This window comes from Chiloscyllium plagiosum, unplaced genomic scaffold, assembly GCF_037043375.1.
Source record: "Chiloscyllium plagiosum isolate Xiang-an unplaced genomic scaffold, Cpla_swu_hap1 HiC_scaffold_12, whole genome shotgun sequence".
In the NCBI taxonomy this organism is placed as follows: Eukaryota; Metazoa; Chordata; class Chondrichthyes; order Orectolobiformes; family Hemiscylliidae; genus Chiloscyllium; species Chiloscyllium plagiosum.
The window spans coordinates 38,356,733-38,378,994 of record NW_028270150.1 but is presented as its reverse complement, the minus strand read 5'-3'; the positions used below and the strand labels follow the sequence as shown (position 1 = coordinate 38,378,994).

Below are 22,262 nucleotides of genomic sequence, written 5' to 3'. Positions count from 1 at the left end.
TCCAATATAGTAACATCCCATAAACACACCTTTGGCAAAGGCAAAGTCAGTAAAACAGATTGTCTCATATGCATTCTGTCAGCAGAGAAAGAAGACAAGCTTTGCACTGAAAAGGGAGAGAGAGAGTGCTTCCATGGCCATCTTCAAATCCCTAAAAAAACTACTGAAAGCTATACTAAAACTCTGGTTCTCTGGGAGCCTGAGTCCACCCATCCAGGCTGTTTGTACTGTTCCTACATTTTAAAAAAATACCAAGGCCTCACAAGCTGTTTACGTTATTGTCTTTGAAGAGAAAGCTCTATAACTACGGCTCAAAATCTGTCTTCAAAGAAAAACCAGGACAAAATAAACCTCTGAAAGCCATAATAACATTACAGTGTTTCGAATTCCACATTTCCTTCTAGCCTTGATAAACTTTGAGTCCTTTGTCTAATGAGAATTTAAGTACTTCTACCTTAAAAATACTCAATGACTCTGCCTCCACTGCCTTCTGGGGCAGGAAATTCCAAAAACCTAATACTCTGAGAGAAAAACATTCTCATCTCTGTCCTGAAATTTTAAGACTGTGCTCCCTTGTTTTAAGAAAGATCTTTTCAACATTCATCTTTTCAAGCTCTTTCAGGATGTCATAAATCTCCATCAAATCATCCTTCACTCACCAAATACTTTCCCAGAAGAAACAAGTCTAGTCTGTCAAAATGTGTAAAAAAGAGAAACTGCTGGAAAACGTCAGCAGTTCTGGTGGCATCCCCAGAGAGAAATCAGAGTTAATATTTCAGGTACAGTGACCCTCTGAACCGTCTCTGAACACCAGAATGCATTGACATCTTATGTAAGAGACTAAAACTGCACAAAAATCATTGAGAAGATTCCAAGACAGGCAGTAAATGGTACCTAGAGGAGAAGGCAAAGTCAGAACACTGGAATAGGCAGTCAGAGACATTGGATAGTGAGAACTTTTACTTCCTTCTTTCTTACCACCAGTTTAACTGGTCGAAATGTAGGTTTATGACAATAAGGGCAACTCAGCTGTATAGTGGATACATCCTGTACTATGGGGAGAGTTGTGGAAATTTCATGTGGCTTTCATAATCAATTGCAGGAAGTGATTTGAGCACTAAAATTTGAATTCCAGATCTTGGAACATTAAAGGTTATTGCAAAAAAATAAAAATTCATAGCACAGTCTTAACAGCCAACAAAGAGTGCAGAAATGGGTCTTTGATACGAAGTGATGAGTGGAGTCTCACAGGGCTCTGTTTTGGAGCTTCTACTTTTTAAATCAGCCCATCAAAAGAGGCAGCAGCTGCATCAAAAGTTAATGTAATTTTTACCTTTATCTTTAGAAACTGGTTCTGTTTGGCAAAGGTCAATCATCTCAGTCCAAGACTATCACTGCATGCGTACCTCAGGGTAGTATGTTAGGCCGAACCAATATCAATGACTTTGTCTCCATCCAAGGTCAGAAGTGGGGATGTTAGTCCTGATTGCACCATTCATAGAACATAGTACATAGAACATAGAACAGTACAGCACAGAACAGGCCCTTCAGCCCACGATGTTGTGCCGACCACTGATCCTCGTGTTAGTCATTTCTGCCCTGGGAAATAGTCTCTGGCTATTGACTGGCTATCGACTCTATCTATGCCTCTCATTATCTTGTATACCTCAATTAGGTCCCTTCTCCTCCTCCTTTTCTCCAATGAAAAAAGTCAGAGCTCAGTCAACCTCTCCTCATAAGATAAGCCCTCCAGTCCAGGCAGCATCCTGGTAAACCTCCTCTGAACCCTCTCCAAAGCATCCACATCTTTCCTATAATAGGGCAACCAGAACTGGACGCAGTATTCCAAGTGTGGTCTAACCAAAGTTTTATAGAGCTGCAACAAGATCTCACAATTCTTAAACTCAATCCCCCTGTTAATGAAAGCAAAAACACCATATGCTTTCTTAACAACCCTGTCCACTTGAGTGGCCATTTTAAGGGATCTATGTACCTGAACTCCAAGATCCCTCTGTTCCTCCACACTGCCAAGAATCCTATCCTTAATCCTGTACTCAGCTTTCAAATTCGACCTTCGACCTTCATGATTCCTCAGCCTTTGAAACAGCTCGTGTAAACATTCAATGAGAACTGGGCAACATCCAGGCTTGGGCTGAAAATTAGTAAATAACATTTATGAAAAACATTTGCCAGGCAATGACCATATCCAATGTAAGTTTCTCATGATCTTCATTTGGCTAGATCCTAAGCTATCAACAAAACCAAATAGTCAGCCAGAATGAACCATCCTCACTCTCTCACTGGTAAGACCCACAGTTCTCCAATGTCTCTGCCACCTGCACCTCATTCCCTCCTCATTCTTCCCTTTGATCTTTGCACCTGTCACATTGTCTTTTCTCTCCATTTACTTCCCTGTAATCAATGTTTACTGGCCCTGAGAGTTTGTGTTTCACTGTGATTATGGTTTGATTTTTAGTGACAGCTGAAATAATAGTGACTCATCTGTAATTATCTCCCTTATCCCTGCCTCCATTTTGATGCCTCATTTCACAGTCTCCAGTTCTCCAGCATGGCTTTCCTTTCTGGGGCATTTTGTGAAATTAAATTCCCTCAAGATTCTTCAATGAAAAGCATAAAATTTAGTCATAAGATGATATTAAATTGATTTACTTTTTTGTTGCAGACTAACAACACATGAGTGCAGTGTAACCTTTCAATATGGATGGACAAAGTACAAGAAAATCTAATCTCCCCTTCTCCATACGTCCCTCCCACTTCGCATTGCTGGTATTGACAGCTCTACTGCTCCTGATTCTGAATTTGTATGGCATAATGGTATGTAGAATGGTATCATCAATATTTTGAGAGGAAACTGATCATATTCACCAAGGTTCAAAGTAAAAGCATTTAAAAATGGAATAGTTTGTCGCTCAGGCCCAGGCATTTCAATTGCCAAAACCCATTTTAATTATTTCACATTCTGCTTCTTGAATCAAGGACTGAGGTTTCTCCATGTATCAGTCCTATGGGGGTACATTTTCTCCCTGCATAGTGAGAATGTTCCAGACCTCTGGCCATTCTCTCATGATGGCCTGCTGGGAAATGCCTGACATTGATCTGACAGGGGCATTTTATGTTTTACTCTCCACCCCTCCCATTGCTTCCCCACCTCCCACCCATATTTCAGGTTATTGTCATTAGTTTTTTGAGACACAAGGTAGTCCTGTACTCAGAGTCAGAAGCTTCTAGTTTGGATCTTCACATGACTAATCTGGCTAATTCTTGACCACAGATCTATGGTCACATGGGGCAGGATGTCTCATGAGATATTGGGATCCAGAGTTCAGGATTTGCTTCCTTTTCTTTCCTTCTCTGCTACCTTTCTACCTCACTGGATGTAGGTTTACTCGCTGAGTTGGAAGGTTCATTTTCAGATGTTTCATCACCATTCTAGGTAACATCATTAGTGAGCCTCCGAATGAAGCCTCACTGTTAAGACCTTATGACTCAAGATACAGTTTGATGAACTTGAACAATTTGTCCAAGCTCGTTCCAGTCCATTTAAGTGATGATTCCACATTTCAAGCAGGCTTCATGGAGTCTTAGAACCATTTGCTATGGTCTCCCCTGGAACATTGGTCATGCATGAGTTTAGAAAACAGGACTTCAGAGGGAGATCATTTTTAACCTTCCAGGCAAACAGGCCAGTCCTGTGCAGAAGTTTAGACTGAATATTGATGGAGCTGAAATTGAGAAGTGCACGAGTACTTGTTTAATCATCACCCTATTGAATCTGAAAGAAGCAATCAAGTAATTTAGGATAGAATTTCTCTGACAGTTTTTAAGTAACCCTGATACGTAGGCTGTAGCATAGGGGTCTGGTATTTTGCAAGTTTCAATTAGATGTTTCCTCATCCTTCTAAACTCCATTGAGTATAGTCCCAGTGTCCACAAACATTCCTCATACATCAAGTTTTTCATTCCTAGGACCATTCTCGTGAACCTCCACTGAACCTGCTCCAGGACCAGAAAATCCTTTCTGAGATATGGGGCCCAAAACTGCATATAATACAGAGGAATCTCGATTATCTGAATGAGATGGGCAGGCACTATTTTGTTCAGATAATTGGTTATTGGGATAATCAAATTTTATCTTAAACAAGGGAAGCCATACTGATCTAACACTATGCTCTACTAGAGAATTTATTCAAATCTATAATTTTAATGAGTCTGCTTTTAAACAAACTAATCTTTGCATTCTGCAAATTACAATTTAACTGAAAAGGACGAAACCCTCATCATCATATAAATACAGTTTATGTAATCCCAGTATTAAACAAGGTCCTGAACAGCTTCGACGATTGCAAGAGCATTTGTCAGTTTCCGGGAACTCAGCATCATGATAGAAAGATAAAAGCACCACCTCGCGCATCTGTTTACTTTCTGGGCCTTTTTCTTTTCATGAACAGTCTGGTAAAGTGACGGGAATAATGTTAAACACTTACTAATTAGCCCTACCTAAAAAATATCCAGTTGCTGATGCTTGTGTTTCTTTATTTTTGTCAGTGTTTTCATATGTTCTTTAGTACAGGTAAATTGAATACATTTACCTCTTTGATGTAATGTTTTTGCCACCTTGAGGATTACGATCAGTGCATATGATTGTCTCAGATATGTTACTGGTAACATGAACATTTAAATATTGTAAAACCAACACCAAGCTCAACTGTCGAATATTTCTGCTGATCAATTCCCTGGAGGAATACCTGATAGGTCTTTCTATCTTGTCGTCGTCTTCCTTTCAGAACACAGCACTGACACCCACATCACTTGCATCAATAGCCCACCTTGAATGGCTTTGCATAATTAGGTGTGGCTAATACTAGGGCAGTGGTTAACACAAGAAGTCAAATACCTTCTGACAGTCTGCTGTTCACTGCAACTTCTTGCCTTTCTTTAACAACATAGTGAGTGGAGCAGCCACACTGGTAAAATTTGGCATGAATTTTAAATAAAATCCACTCAATTGCAGGAATCAAAGTACTGCTCTTTCTGTCAATGGTGTAGAAACCTCCCCCCCACCCCTCCTACCCCCAGCCCCATCACTTTTGTTTTCACGTTCTGTGGGGCTATTTGTCCGTGTCCAATAACAAGGCCCAGGAAGGTGACTTGTGCTTTAGCAAATTCACTTTTAGCTCAGTTTATCACCAAGTCTGCCTCCTGATGTTGATCAAACAATTCTGAAAAATGTTGTAAATATTCCTTCCACCTGTGAGTAAAAATCACCAGGTCATCAATATAAAGTACACAGTTGGGTAATCTGGAAATGACCTTGTTGGTTAGGTTCTGAAATGTGGTGGGTGCATTTTTCATACCAAACAGTATGACTTTAAACTGATACAGTTCTTTCGGCGACATAAAATCCAAAATTTTCTTCACTCTTTCGGACAAAGGTACCTGCCAGTACCCTCTGAGCAAGTCCAACATAGAAATATGTTGCTTGTCCCACCTTTTCAACACAGTCTTCCAAACTTGGAATTGGGTATGCATTAATCTTTGTAACTGCATTGACTTTGTGATAGACCGCACATAACCGTTGGGTACCGTCTGGTTTCAGCGCCACTACTATGGATGAGCTCCAGTCACTGTAACTCACTTTGATTGTGTCATCTTGGAGCATGCATTCAATCTCCTTCTGAACCTGTGCCAAATTCAGAGGGCCATGCCTATACGGATATTGCTTAATCGGAACAGCATCTCCTATATCTAGATCATGCATAATTAGGTTAGTACTTCCCAGCTTATTTCCACATATCTCCCCATGTGATAGTAATAACTCTTTCAGGTCATTTCAATTTTCTTCTGGAAGGTAACTCAATAAATTATCACAATTTTTGACAACTTCCTCATTGTCCAATTTAATTTGAGGAATGTCCAATTCAGAATCCTCTAAACTTGGTTCTTCCCTCTGTGTTGTAACCAATAACACAGTCTCCTCTGGCTTTCCTTCCCTAGCAAAATACCTTTTCAGCATATTCACATGACACACTCTGTGAGACTTCTTTCTGTCTGGACTCCTGATCAAATCGTTCACCTCACTCAATTTCCTTTCAACTTGATAAGGTCCACTATACCTTGCTTTTAAAAGTTTACCTATCTTTGGAAGTAACACTAACATGTTATCTCCGAGAGCAAAATTGTGAGTTTTTGATTTCTTGTATGCTTTCTGGTTCATAATATCCTGTGATACCTTTAAATGCTATCTAGCTATCTCCCTGATCTATTTAATTGTTCCTGAAAATGTCATACATGTTGTGTCCATGTAGTCTTACCAAACCATATGGGCTGCTCTATTAGTAGACAGAAGCGACTGGTGGTGACTTAACATGAGGGCCATCTGTCCCCAGGCGAGAGAAGAGGTTGAGAAGGAGAGTCCTTTGTGTTAACCTCAAACCAGTGGTGGGAATTGAACCCAGGCTGTTGGCCTCACACTGCTCTGTAAACCAACAATCCAGCCAACTGAGCTAAACCAATACCCATAGTCCAAATATGTGGTCTCTGAATTTTGACTTACTAATTTCTCCTTGATCACCTTTAATGGTCCTCCCACTTCATGCTCAAAAATCTAATTCAAATGGACTGAATTTGGTCACTTCATTTGGTGCATCACTGCTAGCAATCAGTACAAATAGAATTCCGTTATCCGAGTCACCTGGATAGTCTTGACAATAAGCCCTCAACATGGTCTTTAATGTCTGATGCCACCTGTCTAGTGCTGCCTGTGACTCTGGATGGTATGCAATTGATTTGATGTAACATTTGACCCTTGATCTGATTGTATCTATGTGTGCAGTCTGTATCTAGTGAAAAATTTGAGTAAATCCTCTATAATCCCTTTAGCTATTGGATAATGGGACATCCTCTGGAAATCTAGTGGTCACATCCACTAAGGTTACCAAATACTGATTTCCACTTTTTGTTTTTGGTAAGAATCCGATGCAATTAATTAAGACACTTGTAAAAGATTCCGCAAATGCTGGAATAAACATTAAAGATGCAGATTTTATCCAATTGTGTTTCTAATTACCTGACATATATGACATGTATGGCAAAATTCAACTATATTCTTGAACAGTCCAGGCCAATAAAAATGTTTTCATATTTTAGTTTTAGTCTTTCTTACCCCTAAATGACCCCCTACTGGTAACTCATGCACCACTTGCAACATCACTATTCTATATTTCATTAGCAATACGACTTATGAACATCTGCCCATTTCTATTCTGCCTGAATATGTAATGGTCTCTATTTCCTCATTAAGACATCATCTTTAAGATAGTAGCATTTAGGTATATATTTGGATTCTTTTTCCATGCATGTCTTTTGATAGAATCGTTGTAACTTTTCATCTTTCTCCTGTAACTCAGTTAATTTACCTGAGCTAAAGATTTCTGCTTTGTCATCTATCTGCTCCTGGTTTGTGTCAATCATTTGATCAAACAGGGTCTCTGCTAATTCCACTTCAACTTTCTTATCTGTACTCTTTGATCTCTCCTGTTTCAACTGATGACTTTGTGACCTCATTACCACACAGTCTGGAAGAATCCCAGGGTATGCATCTTTTAATAGTTCAGTTGCCCGAGTTTCCACTGGCTTTTCAAACACAGTAGGCAGCACTCCTACCTGTGAACCAGCTATATCATTAGCAAGGACAAATTGTATTCCTGGAGCTGAGAGTTTGTCCAGTATTCCTACCATGACTTGTCCACTCTTCTCTGGACATTCTAACCTCACTCTACATAATTGAGCACTTCTTGTCTCACTGTGAATGCTGTTACTAGTACCTTTTCTGGCAACAGTCATTCAGAGGTACATATCTCCTCGTCTTTCAACATCAAAGATTGAGAGGATCCTGTAGCTCTTAATGTTGTAACCTCTTTTCCTGCTGCTCCTGACCTATGTGAATAAACTTTACCTTTGCAGATCTGGCACTCCTTAACCAATCTCCCACCAGATTGTACATTCTGGTGCAGCTTTCTTGCCTCCACTGTGCTTTCCATTACCACTTCAATAAAATTCACTGGCTTATCGTCTTTTCCTAACTCATCAACATTACGATTTCATGTGGCCTACTTTATTGCAGTGAAAACACTGGAGCTCTTTAACTTCTCTTTCCCCTTCAAGGGTTTCCTTTTTACCCTGTTGTAAATTTATCCTTATGATCTTCACCAAGATCTACCTTTCCTTTTTCATGTGAGGATTTCTCTTTTCCCCAATGTCTCTCATAGATTAAAATTGATTTTGGAAGCCAAACTTTGACTTATGGACCAACTCATAATCATCAGCCATTTCAGCTGCTAATCTGGCCGTTTTAACTCTCTGCTCTTCCACATGAGTTCTCACTACTTCAGAAACTAAATTTTGAACTCCTCCAAAATAATCGTCTCTCTAAGAGTGTCATAGATTTGCTCTATTTTTAATGCCCTTATCCTTATTTTTAATGCCCTTAAATGACTTTGTTTGATCCTTTCAATGTCAATGTAGGTTTAACCAAGATCCCTCCTTAGATTTCTGAAATGTCTGTAGGCTTCTGGCACAAGCTCATATGCACTTAAGATGGCTTTCTTCACCTCCTCATATGCCCCAGATACCTCCTTTGATAGTGATATGAATATCTCACTAGCTCCACCTACAAGTTATGTTTGGATCAACAAAACCCACATGGTCACTGGCCACTGCATTTATTTAGCCACCTTTTCAAATGAGATGCATAAGGCTTCCACATTCTTCTCATCAAATTTAGGCAATGCTTGAATCTATTGAAACAGATCCCCACCAGGCCTTTGGCTACCATGGGTTTGTTCATCCTCACTCTCTTCCTCACTAAGCTTACCTTCAGCCTTCCTCTCCATCCTTTTAAGCTGACTTTCCTATCTAAATGCCAATTTCTGAAGTTCAAATTCCCTCTCTTTTTCCTTTTCTCTCTCTCTCTTTCCTCTGCTTTTAATCATAATTCAAACCCTTTCATTTCTCTTTCCTGGTCTCTGGCTGTTGCCTCTAACCCAAGCTGCTTCATTTTCAGTTGAACTTTATCCATCTCTAAAAATTCTGATGGTGTTTCCAGCAAATTTAAATGCTGAGCTATTGCTGTAATTATCTGTCCTTTCCTCACGGAAGGAGACAGCTCCAACTCCAGCTTGTCTGCTAATTCCAGCAGCTTGTCCTTCATCTCCTTTTGCAAAACCTCCAAAGTCACTTCTTTCATCCCCAGAAAACTCCTGGTGACTGAAAGAGCCATTGCTATCCCAAGCACTGTTTAAACCAACCAAAATCAACACCCAGAACAACAGACACTAACACCTATCACTTGCAGCTTTTGAGTCCAACAACCTTAATCCCAATTTGGAACAAAGAACAAATCCCGCACAGACTCCCCAATCTGTATGGACCAGGCCAGACCCACTCAAAACATTTCAAGGAATTAACCTGGACCCTAACTTTGCTCGTTGCTTTAAGCAGGTGTAATGTGGATATTCCAGAAGTGATGCAGCTGGCCCAACCACTTAGTTTTAAACAAAACAGAATTTATTTGCAAGATTATTGAATGAAACACAAACAAAAGAGAACAGAATAGAGAATAACCTATCTGAAATCCATCAGATTATTCCAATTAATGATGCTGTTCCAAATACTTGTTACAATCCCCAGGAACACCCCTTAGCAAAAAGAGGAAAAATTCAACTCAGGTTCTTGCAAGAGAGATGTCAGAAAGAGGGAGGATCAGCTTGGACCTGCTTCTTTGGGTCCAGCAGCTTCACCACTGACTAGCAGCCCTGAACAGCCAGACTACGAAAACCTGACCAAACCAAACCAGAGATAAGCTGAGCTGGGAGAACTGGCCACTTCCTTTTCATTGCAAAAGTTTTTCTTTAACTTAAAAGCTTCTTCAAATAGATCAACCCAAGACCTGTTGGAACCTGTATCTTTGCAAGCTCTTGAAAAGAAACCAAGGACAAGATAACCTTGTTAAAGGAGCAGCATTATCACAGAAGTACATCCGGTTTTTATATTCAATTCCTCTCAAAATAAATGCCATCATTACATTTGCCTTCCTAAATAGTGACTTAATGAGCAAGTTTACCTTGAGGGAATCCTGGACTAGAATTCCCAAGACTCTTTGTATTTTAGACTTCTGAATTTTCTCCCCATTTAGAAAATAGTCCATGTAAGCCCTGGGCCTCCTCCACCACCAAATCCGAGCCACCCAATGACTGGAGGAAGAACACCTCATCTTCTACCTTGGGACCCTCGAACCACATGGAATCAATGTTGATTTCATCATTTCCTTATCTCCCCTCTCCCTACCTTATCCCAGATCCAAACCTCCAACTTGGCACTGCCCTCTTGAACTGTCCTACCTGTCCATGCTCCTTCCCACTTATCAACTCCACCCTCCACTCCGATCTATCACCATCACCCCCCACCCTCATCTACCTATCACATTCCTACTACTGTCCCCCCAGCCCCAACCCCCTCCTATTTATCTCTCAGCCCCCTTGGGCACCCATCCCCACATTCATGATTAGATTAGATTAGATTAGATTAGATTAGATTAGATTACTTACAGTGTGGAAACAGGCCCTTCGACCCAACAAGTCCACAATGACCCGCCGAAGCGCAACCCACCCAGACTCATTCCTCTACATTTACCCCTTCACCTAACACTACGGGCAATTTAGCATGGCCAATTCACCTAACCTGCACATTTTTGGACTGTGGGAGGAAACCGGAGCACCCGCAGGAAACCCACGCAGACATGGGGAGAATGTGCAAACTCCACACAGTCAGTTGCCTGAGGCGGGAATTGAACCCGGATCTCTGGCGCTGTGAGGCAGCAGTGCTAACCGCTGTGTGTGATGAAGGGCTTCTGCTCGAAACATCGACTCTCCTGCTCCTCAAACGCTGCCTGATCTACTGTGCTTTTCCAGTGCCACACTTACTTTCTGACATCATTACAATGTGCAAATATTCGATTATTTCCCATACACTTGAACACTATTTCTATCCAAATAACCATCCAATGATCACTTAAATGCATCAATTGTATCTGCCTTCACCACATTTCCAGATAGTGCATTCTATACCCTAACTACTCGCTGTGTGAGAAAGTTTTTTCTCAGATCACACTTGCTTCTTTTGCATATCCTTTCCAATATATACCCCCACATAACTAAGGACAATTAAGGACAGGCAATAAATGCTGGCCCAGCCAGCAACCTGGACATCCTACAAAAGATGAATAAAAATTTGTTCTTGACAATCCTTTCTACGAGTTGATTGGTTAAAGACTATATTGAGCAAAGCAATTATACACTTTTTATTCCTTTCCTTGAGGGATTTGATCTGTGTGAGACATTCTCTTTCTCCCACACTGTAATCCACTCCTTAAACAACACTGCTCCCTCTCCTTCCTTCTCTATCTTTCCTTTTAAACCTATCATTGAGGTTGCTTCTGATTTTTCTCTCATACAATGTAAACAGTGAGGCAGACATGCATCAGTATCAAAAACTGATTTTATACCAACTGACTGGAGTTCACAAGTCAACAGTCTGCTTGTCTGTCTTTTGTTCATGACATGGACAAGCTGCTATTGTTCATTGGTGGATAAGCCCTTGGTGTTTATTGAAAATGACAGACTGACATTGTTCAGGGTGCTCATCAATTGAAAACTGGATTTATGAAATGTCTTTTGAGATTATGGCTTAAGTTATGAGAACCAATCCTGCTAAGATACAGTTCTACAGACAGACCTAGTACCTTCACTTACAAGTCACCTGACCTGAATCAGGGTCTCAAACTGAAGCCCAGGTCTGTTCCTATGCCTCATCCTATGCTCGTCTAATAGGTGTCATTGCGCAGTGTGACGTTTGGGAACACAAACTGATTGTGCATTTTTACCTCAAAAATCAGTGCAGAAATCAACTCTGCACAGACTGGGAACTTTCCGGGCCTGGTCACTTTCAGGAGAAGATCACTGCGCTGTCAGGGAATCAAGGGTTAGACTTTCTGATGACCTGTTTCCTCTTGAGCTGAACATGCAGCATATGAATGAATTAATGCTCACTACCTCATTGAAGTATGTAACCCTTTGATTAAGATGCTGCAATTCTGAAGAATTCCTGCTATTCATGAAAAATGGTTTTCTTCTTCATAGTACGATAAAACTTCAATTCCTGGATCTGTGTCCGAATGGAGAAGATATCCACTTCCAAAGTTTAACCACACCATGATGCAGAAAGTGGAGACAAAGAATCTCCATTGGACAGACAGGCTGATACAATGTGGCTACCAGATTCACAGCTTCACCCCTGAAGAAAGGTCAGAGGGAATGTCCCTTATGAAAATGATCGAATGGCCTAAACCCCCCAACTCTGCTGTGCCCTTTCAGAAAAGCAGTGGCCCATCACACAGTCACTTTGTAATTTTAAATTCTGCAAAGACTTTCTATGTGGGAGATCAGTTGCAAGTGATGCTGCAGATGTATGATTTTGACAGTCACCCAAAGCGATATGGGGGTGACTATCTCCAAGCTAGAATCCACACCCCAGCTTTAAAAGCTGGCTCAGCAGGAACAGTTATAGACAACCAAGATGGATTTTACTATATCAATTTTACTTTATCTTGGCCAGGGAAAGTTCAAGTCTCTATTTCATTGGTTCATTCCAGTGAAGGGATCCAAATACTCAAAAGGCTACGTGAGGAACGAATCTCAAGAGTTTATTTTCAAAGTACCTTCAAGAAGGGGGATAGTTTAGAGACCACACAATGTAATCTATATTTGCCTCAATCTAAACCACTCTGTAACTTTACTGATCCCAAGACTGGGGAGCCCTGGTTCTGTTACAAACCAAAGAATTTTTCCTGCTCTGCTCGTATCAAACGTGGCTTAGCAGGATTTGAAAAAGATCTCTTAACGGGAGAAGAGAAGCGTTATTTCCAAAGGTATGTCATTTGAAGTATTTTTATTGCTATTTTGTTTTCTCATTCTTCTTTCTGACTCAGATTCTAATAGAGAAGCACAGAACCAGACTTCTCAACATTGGAAAGTAACCTTCACTTTGGGATACAGTATTTATATCCTTTGAGGTGCAAAGTTTTGGAGCTGTTATCAAATTAAGAAAGTTCACCTGCATGCTCACTGTCAACAATTGAAAGTCAAGTTATCATACACTATCCTCAGGCAAATCTAAGAGTTTCCTAAGTGTAGTTTGGCAGAGTTCATTGGACTGATCCACATCTTTACTTGATGTGTTCATGGGATTTGGGCATTGCTGGCAAGTCTAATATTTATTGACCATCTCTAAATACCCTTGTGAGGGTTATGTTATTGAGTCATCCCTTTGATCCCATGCTGTCCATATGGTGTTGCTGCACACAATGGTCTGGATTTGCTGAGGAATCGAGAGTGTGATACTAGAAAAGCGCAGCAGGTCAGGCAGCATCTGAGGAGCAGGTGAATCGACGTTTCGGGCATAAGCCTTTCATCAAGAATGGCAGAGGAGATGACCTCGGGGAGGGGTGCAGTGAGAGAGGGACTCACTAAGATCCTTGGGAAAGAGGAGGATAACTTCTTCAAGGGTAGGCATCCTTGCAAGAGGCTTCACAGTGACGTTAAAATCAACTAGGAGAAAGTGTGGATTGTAGATGCTGGAGATCAGAGTCGAAAGTGTGGTGTTGGAAAAGCACAGCAGGTCAGGCAGCATCCGAGGCGCAAGGGTATCGATGTTTCGGGCATAAGCCCTTCATCAGGAAGGGCATCAGGAAGGTTTGCCATTCCTCATTTGCTGAGGAATGGCAATAACACCCAGTTTGCCACTCAGTTCCTAATGTTCTTTTGCATTAAGGAATAGGTCTGCATGATCTCTGCAGCTCTTGTAACTATGTAAGATATGCGTGAGGAGCAGGTGCAAGGAGAATAGGGTGTCAAGGTGGGAAGAGTGCAATGGTGCGTGGTAAGTAGGGTGCCAGATGGGTAGGATGCCGAGTTGGAAAGGAGCTAGGGTCTCTAGAGTGTGTAATGTAGGGTGGCTGTTGGATATTGGGTCTGGATGAGTGGGGCATGAGTTATCAGTCCTTTGGGTGTCGGGTATGGGTTCCAGGGAGAAGGGGGATCCAGTAATAAAAGGGTGCATTTGGATCTGTTTGCAGGGTTTTCCCAGGTCCTGGGTTGAGGGAGAGGGACAAGCTTGTGGACGAACAGACCTTGATGTCAGGGACTGGATATTGTGGTGGATTGCGCCAGGTCCCAAGAAAAGAGAGGGGATGCTAAGCCTCAGGCTGTTGCAATGAAGAGGGTGTGTGTTGGGTCCAACAGCATCGGGGTAAGGGAGCATCAGTGTTAGGGTATGATGATATTGCATTAACCCCCACCCAATCTGATGCTGTCACAATCTTTGGATTGTGGTCACTGAAATCTGCATGAGTTCCCTCAGAAAATGAATGTCCTTACTAAGTAAGCGTATGAACTTAATGGAAATTATCTTATTGCTATCATGAAATAAACTATCTTTTTATAGAATAAAATACCCCTTCTGTTAAGTCTCACCAGTGGTTTATCCTCCATCAATAATAACTAGACATGCCTGAAACTCAGCTTTGATAAAGGAGGATTGGTGACAATGAACAACCCAGATTAGAATACAACATGGTGAGCAGCTGCAGGGATTCAAATGGAAAAAAAATGTTTGAGGAAAAGGGATTTATCAATTTAAGAGCATTACCGTGTTAAGAAAGCTCAGGGTGTCAACAAGGAGATAAAATGCAAAACTGTCAGTGAGCAACAGTCAGGGGACCAACAGCAGGGATAAAACATCATTCGAAAAGCCATCCTTCATGATGAAGCTAGTAGAGACACAGGAGGAAACATATAGATTAGGGAAAGAAAGACAAAAGAAACAAAAAAAAACTGAGCATGGTACTGGGGGAAATGTATATTTCTGGATGTGGTACCAATCAACCAGTTGCTTTGTCTTGGATGGTGCAAATGTTTTGAGTGTTGGTGGAGATACACTCATTAGGGCATGTGAAGACTATTCAATCACACTCCTGACTCATGCCTTGTAGATGGTAGACTGACTTGAGAAAGTCAGGAGGTAAGTCCTTTGTTGCAGAATTCCTAGCTCCTGGCCTGACCCTATAGCCAAAGTACTGCTCAGTTCAGATCCTGGTAAGTAGTAACCCCAAGTTACTGAAACTAGAGCATTCAGCAATGGCAATGTGATTGAATTGTCAGATTCTCTCTTGTTGGGAATGGCTATTGCCTGGTACTTACATAGTGTGAATGCTATTTGCCATTTGTCAGGCCAAGCCTGGATATGATCCAGTCGCACTGTGCATGGGTATGGATAGGTTCAGTATCTGAGAAGTTGTGAATGAACATTGTGCAATTATCAGCGAACATTCCCTACTTTTGACCTCATGATGGAGGGAAAGACATTGTTGAAAAAGCTAAGATGGCTATGCTGAAGAAACTGCCCAGAGGAACTCCTGAAGAGGTGTACTGGAGCTGAGATGATTAATCTTCAATGTTATCTTTTATCCTCGGTATGACTCCAACCTGCAGAGAGGTTTCCCTCCTGAGTGTCAGTCAGTAGGTTAGTACAAAGAAAGTGCTGCTTGTTAGGACAGTTGACAACACCTTCCTTCACATTACTGATGATCAAGGGCAGACTGATGCAGCAGTAATTTTCCAGCTTGGATTTGTCCTGTTTTGTATGTACAGGAATAGACTAGATGCCAACGTTGTCACTGTACTGGAGCTTTACTAGGGCTGTGACAATTACTGGAGCACAAGGCTTAAGTACTATTGCCAGAATCTTTCCAGTTCCATCGTCTTTGTAGTATCCACTGCCTTCAGCTGGTTCTTGATGTCCCAAGGAGTGAATCAAATTGGCTGGAAACTGGTATCTGTGATGCTGGGCACTTCGAGATGAGGCAAAGGTGCATCCACTCAGTATTTCTGGGTTAAGATTGTATTAACCTTTCAGCCTTATCTGCTACATTGATGTACTGGATTCCTCCATCATTGATGAGCTAAGATCAGATCTGTTGATTGTGGAAACACTTATCTTTGTCTATCACTTTCTGTTTATTCTGGCTGACGTGCAAGTACTCCTGTGTTTTTGCTTCATTGCACCTCATTTTTTGAGATGCTTTTGCTGCTCCTGGCATGTCCTTTTTGGTCTTCATTGAACTAGGATTGATTGTCCAGCCTGATGGTAATGGTGGAGTGGAGGAATATAACAGACATATGGGTGCAGACTGTGATTGAGACCAATTCTGCCGCTACCTTGCATTCACAGCTGTTCATGAATAGCCAATCTTGAGTTGCTAGGTCTGATCAACATCAATCCATTTTGCATGTGGTAGTGCCACACAACACCATGGAGAGTATCCTAAATGTGAAGATGGGATTTCATCTCCACAAGGACTGTGTCCTGGTCTCTCCTCCAAGTACTCACATGGACAGGGGCATCAGCAGCGGGCAGATTGGTGACAGTGAGGTCAAGTATATATTTCCATTGTGTAGATTCCCTCACCATTTGCCCAAAAGCAGACTGGCAGTTACGTCCTTCAGGAGTTGACTAGTGAGGTCATCAGTGCTTCTGCCAAGTCACTCTTGGTGATGGACATTGAGGTCTCACTATAAACCGAATCATCACAAGCTTAGGTTGATCGTGGCAAGTAACATTCATAACAATCATATACCAGGCAATTAGCATCTCCAACAAGAAACAATTATATGATCTGACCTTGACATTCAAAGGCACGACTATTGCCTTCACTTTCAACATTTTGCACATTACCATTGACCGGCAGTTGTACTGTGCTAACCAAACAAATACTGTTCCTCCAATGCTTCAATGAGTAACTCACCTCCTGACTCCTCAAAACCAGTTCATCATCTACAAGTTACGAGTCATGAGTGTGGGACAATTCTTCACATTCTCCATCTCACTCCAGAAACGCTCACGAACCTCCACCTACCACAAAGCACCATGCTTGCTTTCCACCTTATGCAGCCCCTTCAACATTCCCTCTCTCCACCACTGGCCATGATGCACTGCAGTAAATTACTAACACTTTTTGACACCCCTTTCTAACCAAACACCTCTCCCCCGTGGTAGAAGAAGGGCAACAAAAGCATGGTAACACCACCAGCTGCACATTCCTCTCCAACTTCCACACGTACAATGATGACTTGGAGCTAAAATGTTGTTCCCTTATTGTTACTGGGTCAAATACCTGAAACTCCCTTCACAAGAGCATCATGTGTGTACCTACACCAAATGGACTTGTGCAGTGCAAGCAGACAGCTCACTAGCACCCTCTTGAGGGCAAGTAGAAATGAGAAATAATTGCTGTCCCATTCAGCAGTGCCCAAAAATCATGAATAAATAAAATCCTGCCCAGAATTCCCACAATATTCATGCTAATGTCCTTTTGTACAAATCTTTCTGCTGTCTCACCTCTCTCTGGCTCTGTCACTTCCTCCAGTCTGTAATCCTCGGAGATCTCACATTTTTCCAAATCTGGACCTGCAGATTTGTTGATTCACTGTGTTGTTTTTGCACTTACACAGGAGTCATGGATTGGAAAGAACCCATCACACAGTGACAACTGTGCAGATAAATAGTATAAATTAGTGTTTGTTTTCATACAAATGTGACAATATATGGTATGACTCCATGACTTTATTATGGCCTTTTACATCTCCTCCATCCATTGGGCCTGTGCCTAGAGCTGTCAGACCAGAAGCTTGAGAATTCCTTCCGATCTACCTTGCTACCTTTCCCTCCTGCTTTATAATGCTGCCTAATGCCAACCTGTTCAGCTAAACGTTTCTTCACTTCCCTGAATGTCTTTTGGTGACTTGGTACCATGTTCCTTCTGGTGATAGCTTGATGAAGAGCCTTGGGACATTTTACTACACAAGGGTCAATATGGGTTATCTATCAGTTACTGATTCTGATAAAATGAGAGACATGGAATAGCCTCAGTCAATTATTCATTACTCATGCCGATGAGACTGATTGAACCACATTTGTTCAGTGCTTTCCCTCATCTTATTGGAGAAGCACCATCAGAAACTCAGATTGAAGATATTTCACAACCTCTGTCAGATAAATCATCAGAATTGAGAATGGCATGCTTTCACTCTGGCTCAGTACATACATTCCTGAAGAAGGGCTTATGCCCGAAACGTCGATTCTCCTGTTCCCTGGATGCTGCCTGACCTGCTGCGCTGTTCCAGCAACACATTTTCAGCTCTGATCTCCAGCATCTGCAGACCTCACTTTCTCCTCAGTACATACTAAATAAAACTGAAAGAACTGTGAATATTGTGGATCAGAAACAAAACCAGAAATTGCTGGAAAAGCTCAGCAGGTGGCATGGTGGCTCAATGGGTAGCACTGCTGCCTCACAACACCAGGTACCTGGATTCAATTCCACCCTCGGGCAACTGTCTGTATGGAATTTGCACGTTCTCTCTGTGACTGTTTGGGTTTCCAGCAGGTGTTCCGGTTTCCTCCCACAGTCCAGGTTAGCTGGATTGTTCATGTTAAATTGCCCATAATGTACAGGGATGTGTAGCTTAGGTGTACTAGCCATGGGAAATATCAGGCTACAGGGAAAGTATAGGTCTGGTTGAGAGAATCGATATGGACTTGTTGGGCTGAATGGCCTGTTTCCACACTGTCATGATTCCATGAAGTCTGGCAGCATCTGTGGAGGGAAATTAGTTATTCAAAGTTTTCCAGTCTGGGACCCTTCCTCAATACTGATGCTGCCAGACCTGTTGAGCTCTTCCAGCAATTTCTGTCTTTGTTTCATTACATTCTAAGAGGGCTGATCAGTCTGATGTATGATCTGCAAACTCTATGATCTTGGTGTTTGAAGGATTGAATAGTTGAGTTACTCAAAGGGTGCTGTGGACTCTGTCCACCGCCTTGACTTTGGCTTCAACATTCTCTGACTGAAGTCTGTCCAATCACTCATTGCTTCCCTGAAAGCCTGTTTTCCATTCTGAGTGGTAGTGAGGTAGGCTCATTGAGAAACCCTTCACATCATGCGTCGATAATATCACTGAAGCAACTCCTCTACTCTCCTGGGAATCTCTTGCTGTGACGTTCAGAGAAAAGCAGTTGCTCAGGAACTTGGTGTCAGGTTTGTGAATGAAATGACACACCCAGTGAAACTGGTTCTGGGTGATGACTGCTGTTTACACTGGGAATGTTGGTTAGGGACAAGAGGCTGGCAACTCATTTACAGAATTTAGTGGAGTCAGTGGTAACTGTAAAATTCAAACTGTTACTATTAGTTTGAGAAATAACAGAGCAAAACATATTATTGGGCTATCTCCTGTCTACATTCACTTGTTACATTAATGTATTTACATCTACAGTCGTATCAACCTCAAGCAGCCCATATTACCCAGTGGCACAGGATACATAATGGTAGAGCCTTTACCTCGACCAAGTAAGTTAATTGTACATTTATAAATGTGGAATTGTAGATTTGGTATATCAGAGGAAGTATGAATTGTTATATGAGGTAGTTGAACTGAAAGGGTTAACTCTGAACCTTTGGGATAGCTCCTCCCATTAATATATAAATGATTATCTCGGGTAGCAGCAAGCCAATTGCAAATCACTAGCTCAACATGGTGCATAAACACAATCGTATCCTTTCAGAAATAACAATGTCTTTTACATTGTGTAATAGAGTTCACCAGTTACTGTAGTTAACCTGAAGCTAATATAACCTGTTATTGTGAGTAATAAACCACCTCTTATTACACAAATTCAGGCCTTTTTGCAAAAAACTTATTATGGTTAACCCTTCATTACTTAATGCTGGTAAGTATCACAGACTAACATTAAAAGAAAGATTGGTGCCAGAAGTTTTACTCTCATCACTTCCAAAGTAGTGGCAAGCTGCACAGAGAGTGCTGCCCCTTACAACCTGGTGTTTGGGGATACAGATTCCTGTCTTCAAATCTGAATAAACCATTGGGAGAAAGGATCTAAATGATCCATAAAAAAAATAAATGTTCTTCAGACAAAACGTGAGTTGTCACTATAAGAGTGTGTCAGTGTTGAAAAGACAGTCAGCTTCTGTTAACAGTTGCAGCTGAAGCTGCACTCAGTCAGTCTGGACTGGAAAAGTTTGCAGTAAAATGCAATCTTTAAGCTTGAAACAGCCAAAACCACAGGATAAAATGTGTGGAAAAGTTAGTGAGGACTAGAAAGCGTTGTATTGTCTCGAGGTTAGTACACAATACACCATGAAGGAAAAAAGTGAAAGAACTTCAGATGCTGGAAATCTGAAACAAAAACAGAAATTGCTGGCAAATCTCAGCAGGTCTGGCAGCAGCTGTGGAGAGAAATCAGAGTTAACGTTTCAGATCCAGTGACCCTTCTTCAGAACTGTATGTAATCCTGAGTAAATATGAACTGGTCCCAGAGGCAAATTGTTAAAATTGTCAAACCTTCCATTACTGGCCTCAACAAAATTATATTGAATTCCCAAGGGTTAATGAACTTTATTTCAAGTTGTTTCCAGGGATTTAAGTTAGATCACACCAATTAGAACCTCAGAGATGTGACTCTCCTTGTATTAAAATACTTCCTTCCAGTTTCCATAAAATCTGAGAGAGTCATAGAGCCAAAGCACGGAAACAGACACTTCACTCCAAGTCCATGCCACACGTAATTCCAAATTAAACTATTGCCACCTCCCCCCTCCTGGGCAAAAGTGAGGTCTGCAGGTACTGGAAATCAGAGTCTTGATTAGAGTAGTGATGGAAAAGCACAGCAGGTCAGGCAGCATCCGAGGAACAGGAAAATCGACGTTTCGGGCAATAGCCCTTCACCTGCCTGCTCCTGGCCCATATGGAATAACAGTCTCCAAAGCCAAGCAGTGGGCCATCATCACAGATGACTGTGAATTAATACACAGAACCCACCAGTTTCCCATTTTGATTTCTTGTTTTAAATGTAGTGGATTTATCTGTCTTTCTCCTCCAGAACGTAACTTTTCTCATAAGCCTGTTTTGTTTTAACATTGGTGTACAAGAATGATACCTGGGCTGCAGGGAATATGTTTGAGGAAAAATTACACAAACCCCGTGGATATTTTCTCTAGAATTCAGAAGGTTGAGGGGTACTCTGATTAAAGTCTTCAATATATTAACATGAAAAGACAGGATAAATGAAGATAATCTGTTTACACTGGCTGGGGCCAGTGCCTGATTAAGGGCAGGACCATTCAGGAGAGATGTTTGGAAGCATTTCAACACACAAATGGAGGTAGATATTTGGAATTCTCTTCCACAAAGGTCAATCAATTCAGGATCAGTTGTTAATCTTAAATCTGAGATAGATAAAGTTTTGTTATGCAAAAGTATTAAGAGATATGTGCCAAAGTCAGGTGTGTCATATTTGGCCATGGATCAACCATGGTCTCACTGAATAGTAGAAAGGCTCAAAGGGTTGAATAGCCTACTGGTGTTCCTATGTTCCTTTGTAACACTGTCATTGTTCAGAAGGGCCAGAGCAGTTAACACCATCTCTGGCTTGGGAAGGGGTGCTGACCACGGTCTGTTGAGGCAGAGGGTGATTAGCATTGCTGTTGGTGCTGGTATGATCACCAATGGATTTATAACAGTTAAACACCTCAGCAAGCTTTATACCAGCTGTGAAAATCTCTAAAAAGTCTGTGTGTAAAACTAGGGTAAGTATAGGACAAACTTCCCAGGTCTGAGTCTCTGGCCAATCGCACAGCAATCTCAGTAGGATAGAACCAACAATCAGAAGATTAAACCTGCTATAAGACTGTCAGGTGTAGACCAGAAATAGGCCATTCTTCCCATCAATTCTGCTCTGCCATTCTATGAGGTCATGACTGATCTCATAATCCTCAACTCCACTTTCCTGCCTTACTCCAGTAACCCTTGATGCCCAAACCAAATAAAATTTTGTCTACCACAGCCTTTACTATAATTAACGATGCTTTCTGTGGGAAATAATTTGACAGATTCACTCTGTTACCACCTCTGTTCTAAGTGTGTAGTCCCTAACTCTGAGAATATGTCCTCTAGTTCTAGCTTTTTTCCACAAGTGGACACAACCTCTCTACATCTACTCTGGTGAAACCTCCAAAGAATCTAAATCTCCAAAGCATGTTTCAATAACGTCAT

At 41.4% G+C, this 22,262-nt stretch overlaps 1 protein-coding gene across 1 annotated transcript in view; it reads left to right on the top strand.

The window, feature by feature from the left end:
* Positions 1 to 2,698: 2,698 nt before the first annotated feature.
* Positions 2,699 to 22,262, top strand: part of LOC122555518 (NXPE family member 3-like) — a 32,244-nt gene continuing 12,680 nt past the window's right edge. The window contains exons 1-3 of the mRNA XM_087992389.1: positions 2,699 to 2,835; positions 12,216 to 13,003; positions 19,467 to 19,540. Coding sequence (XP_087848515.1) covers positions 2,719 to 2,835; positions 12,216 to 13,003; positions 19,467 to 19,540 — 979 coding nt within the window. The 5' untranslated portion in view covers positions 2,699 to 2,718. The remainder of the gene's footprint in view (positions 2,836 to 12,215; positions 13,004 to 19,466; positions 19,541 to 22,262) is intronic.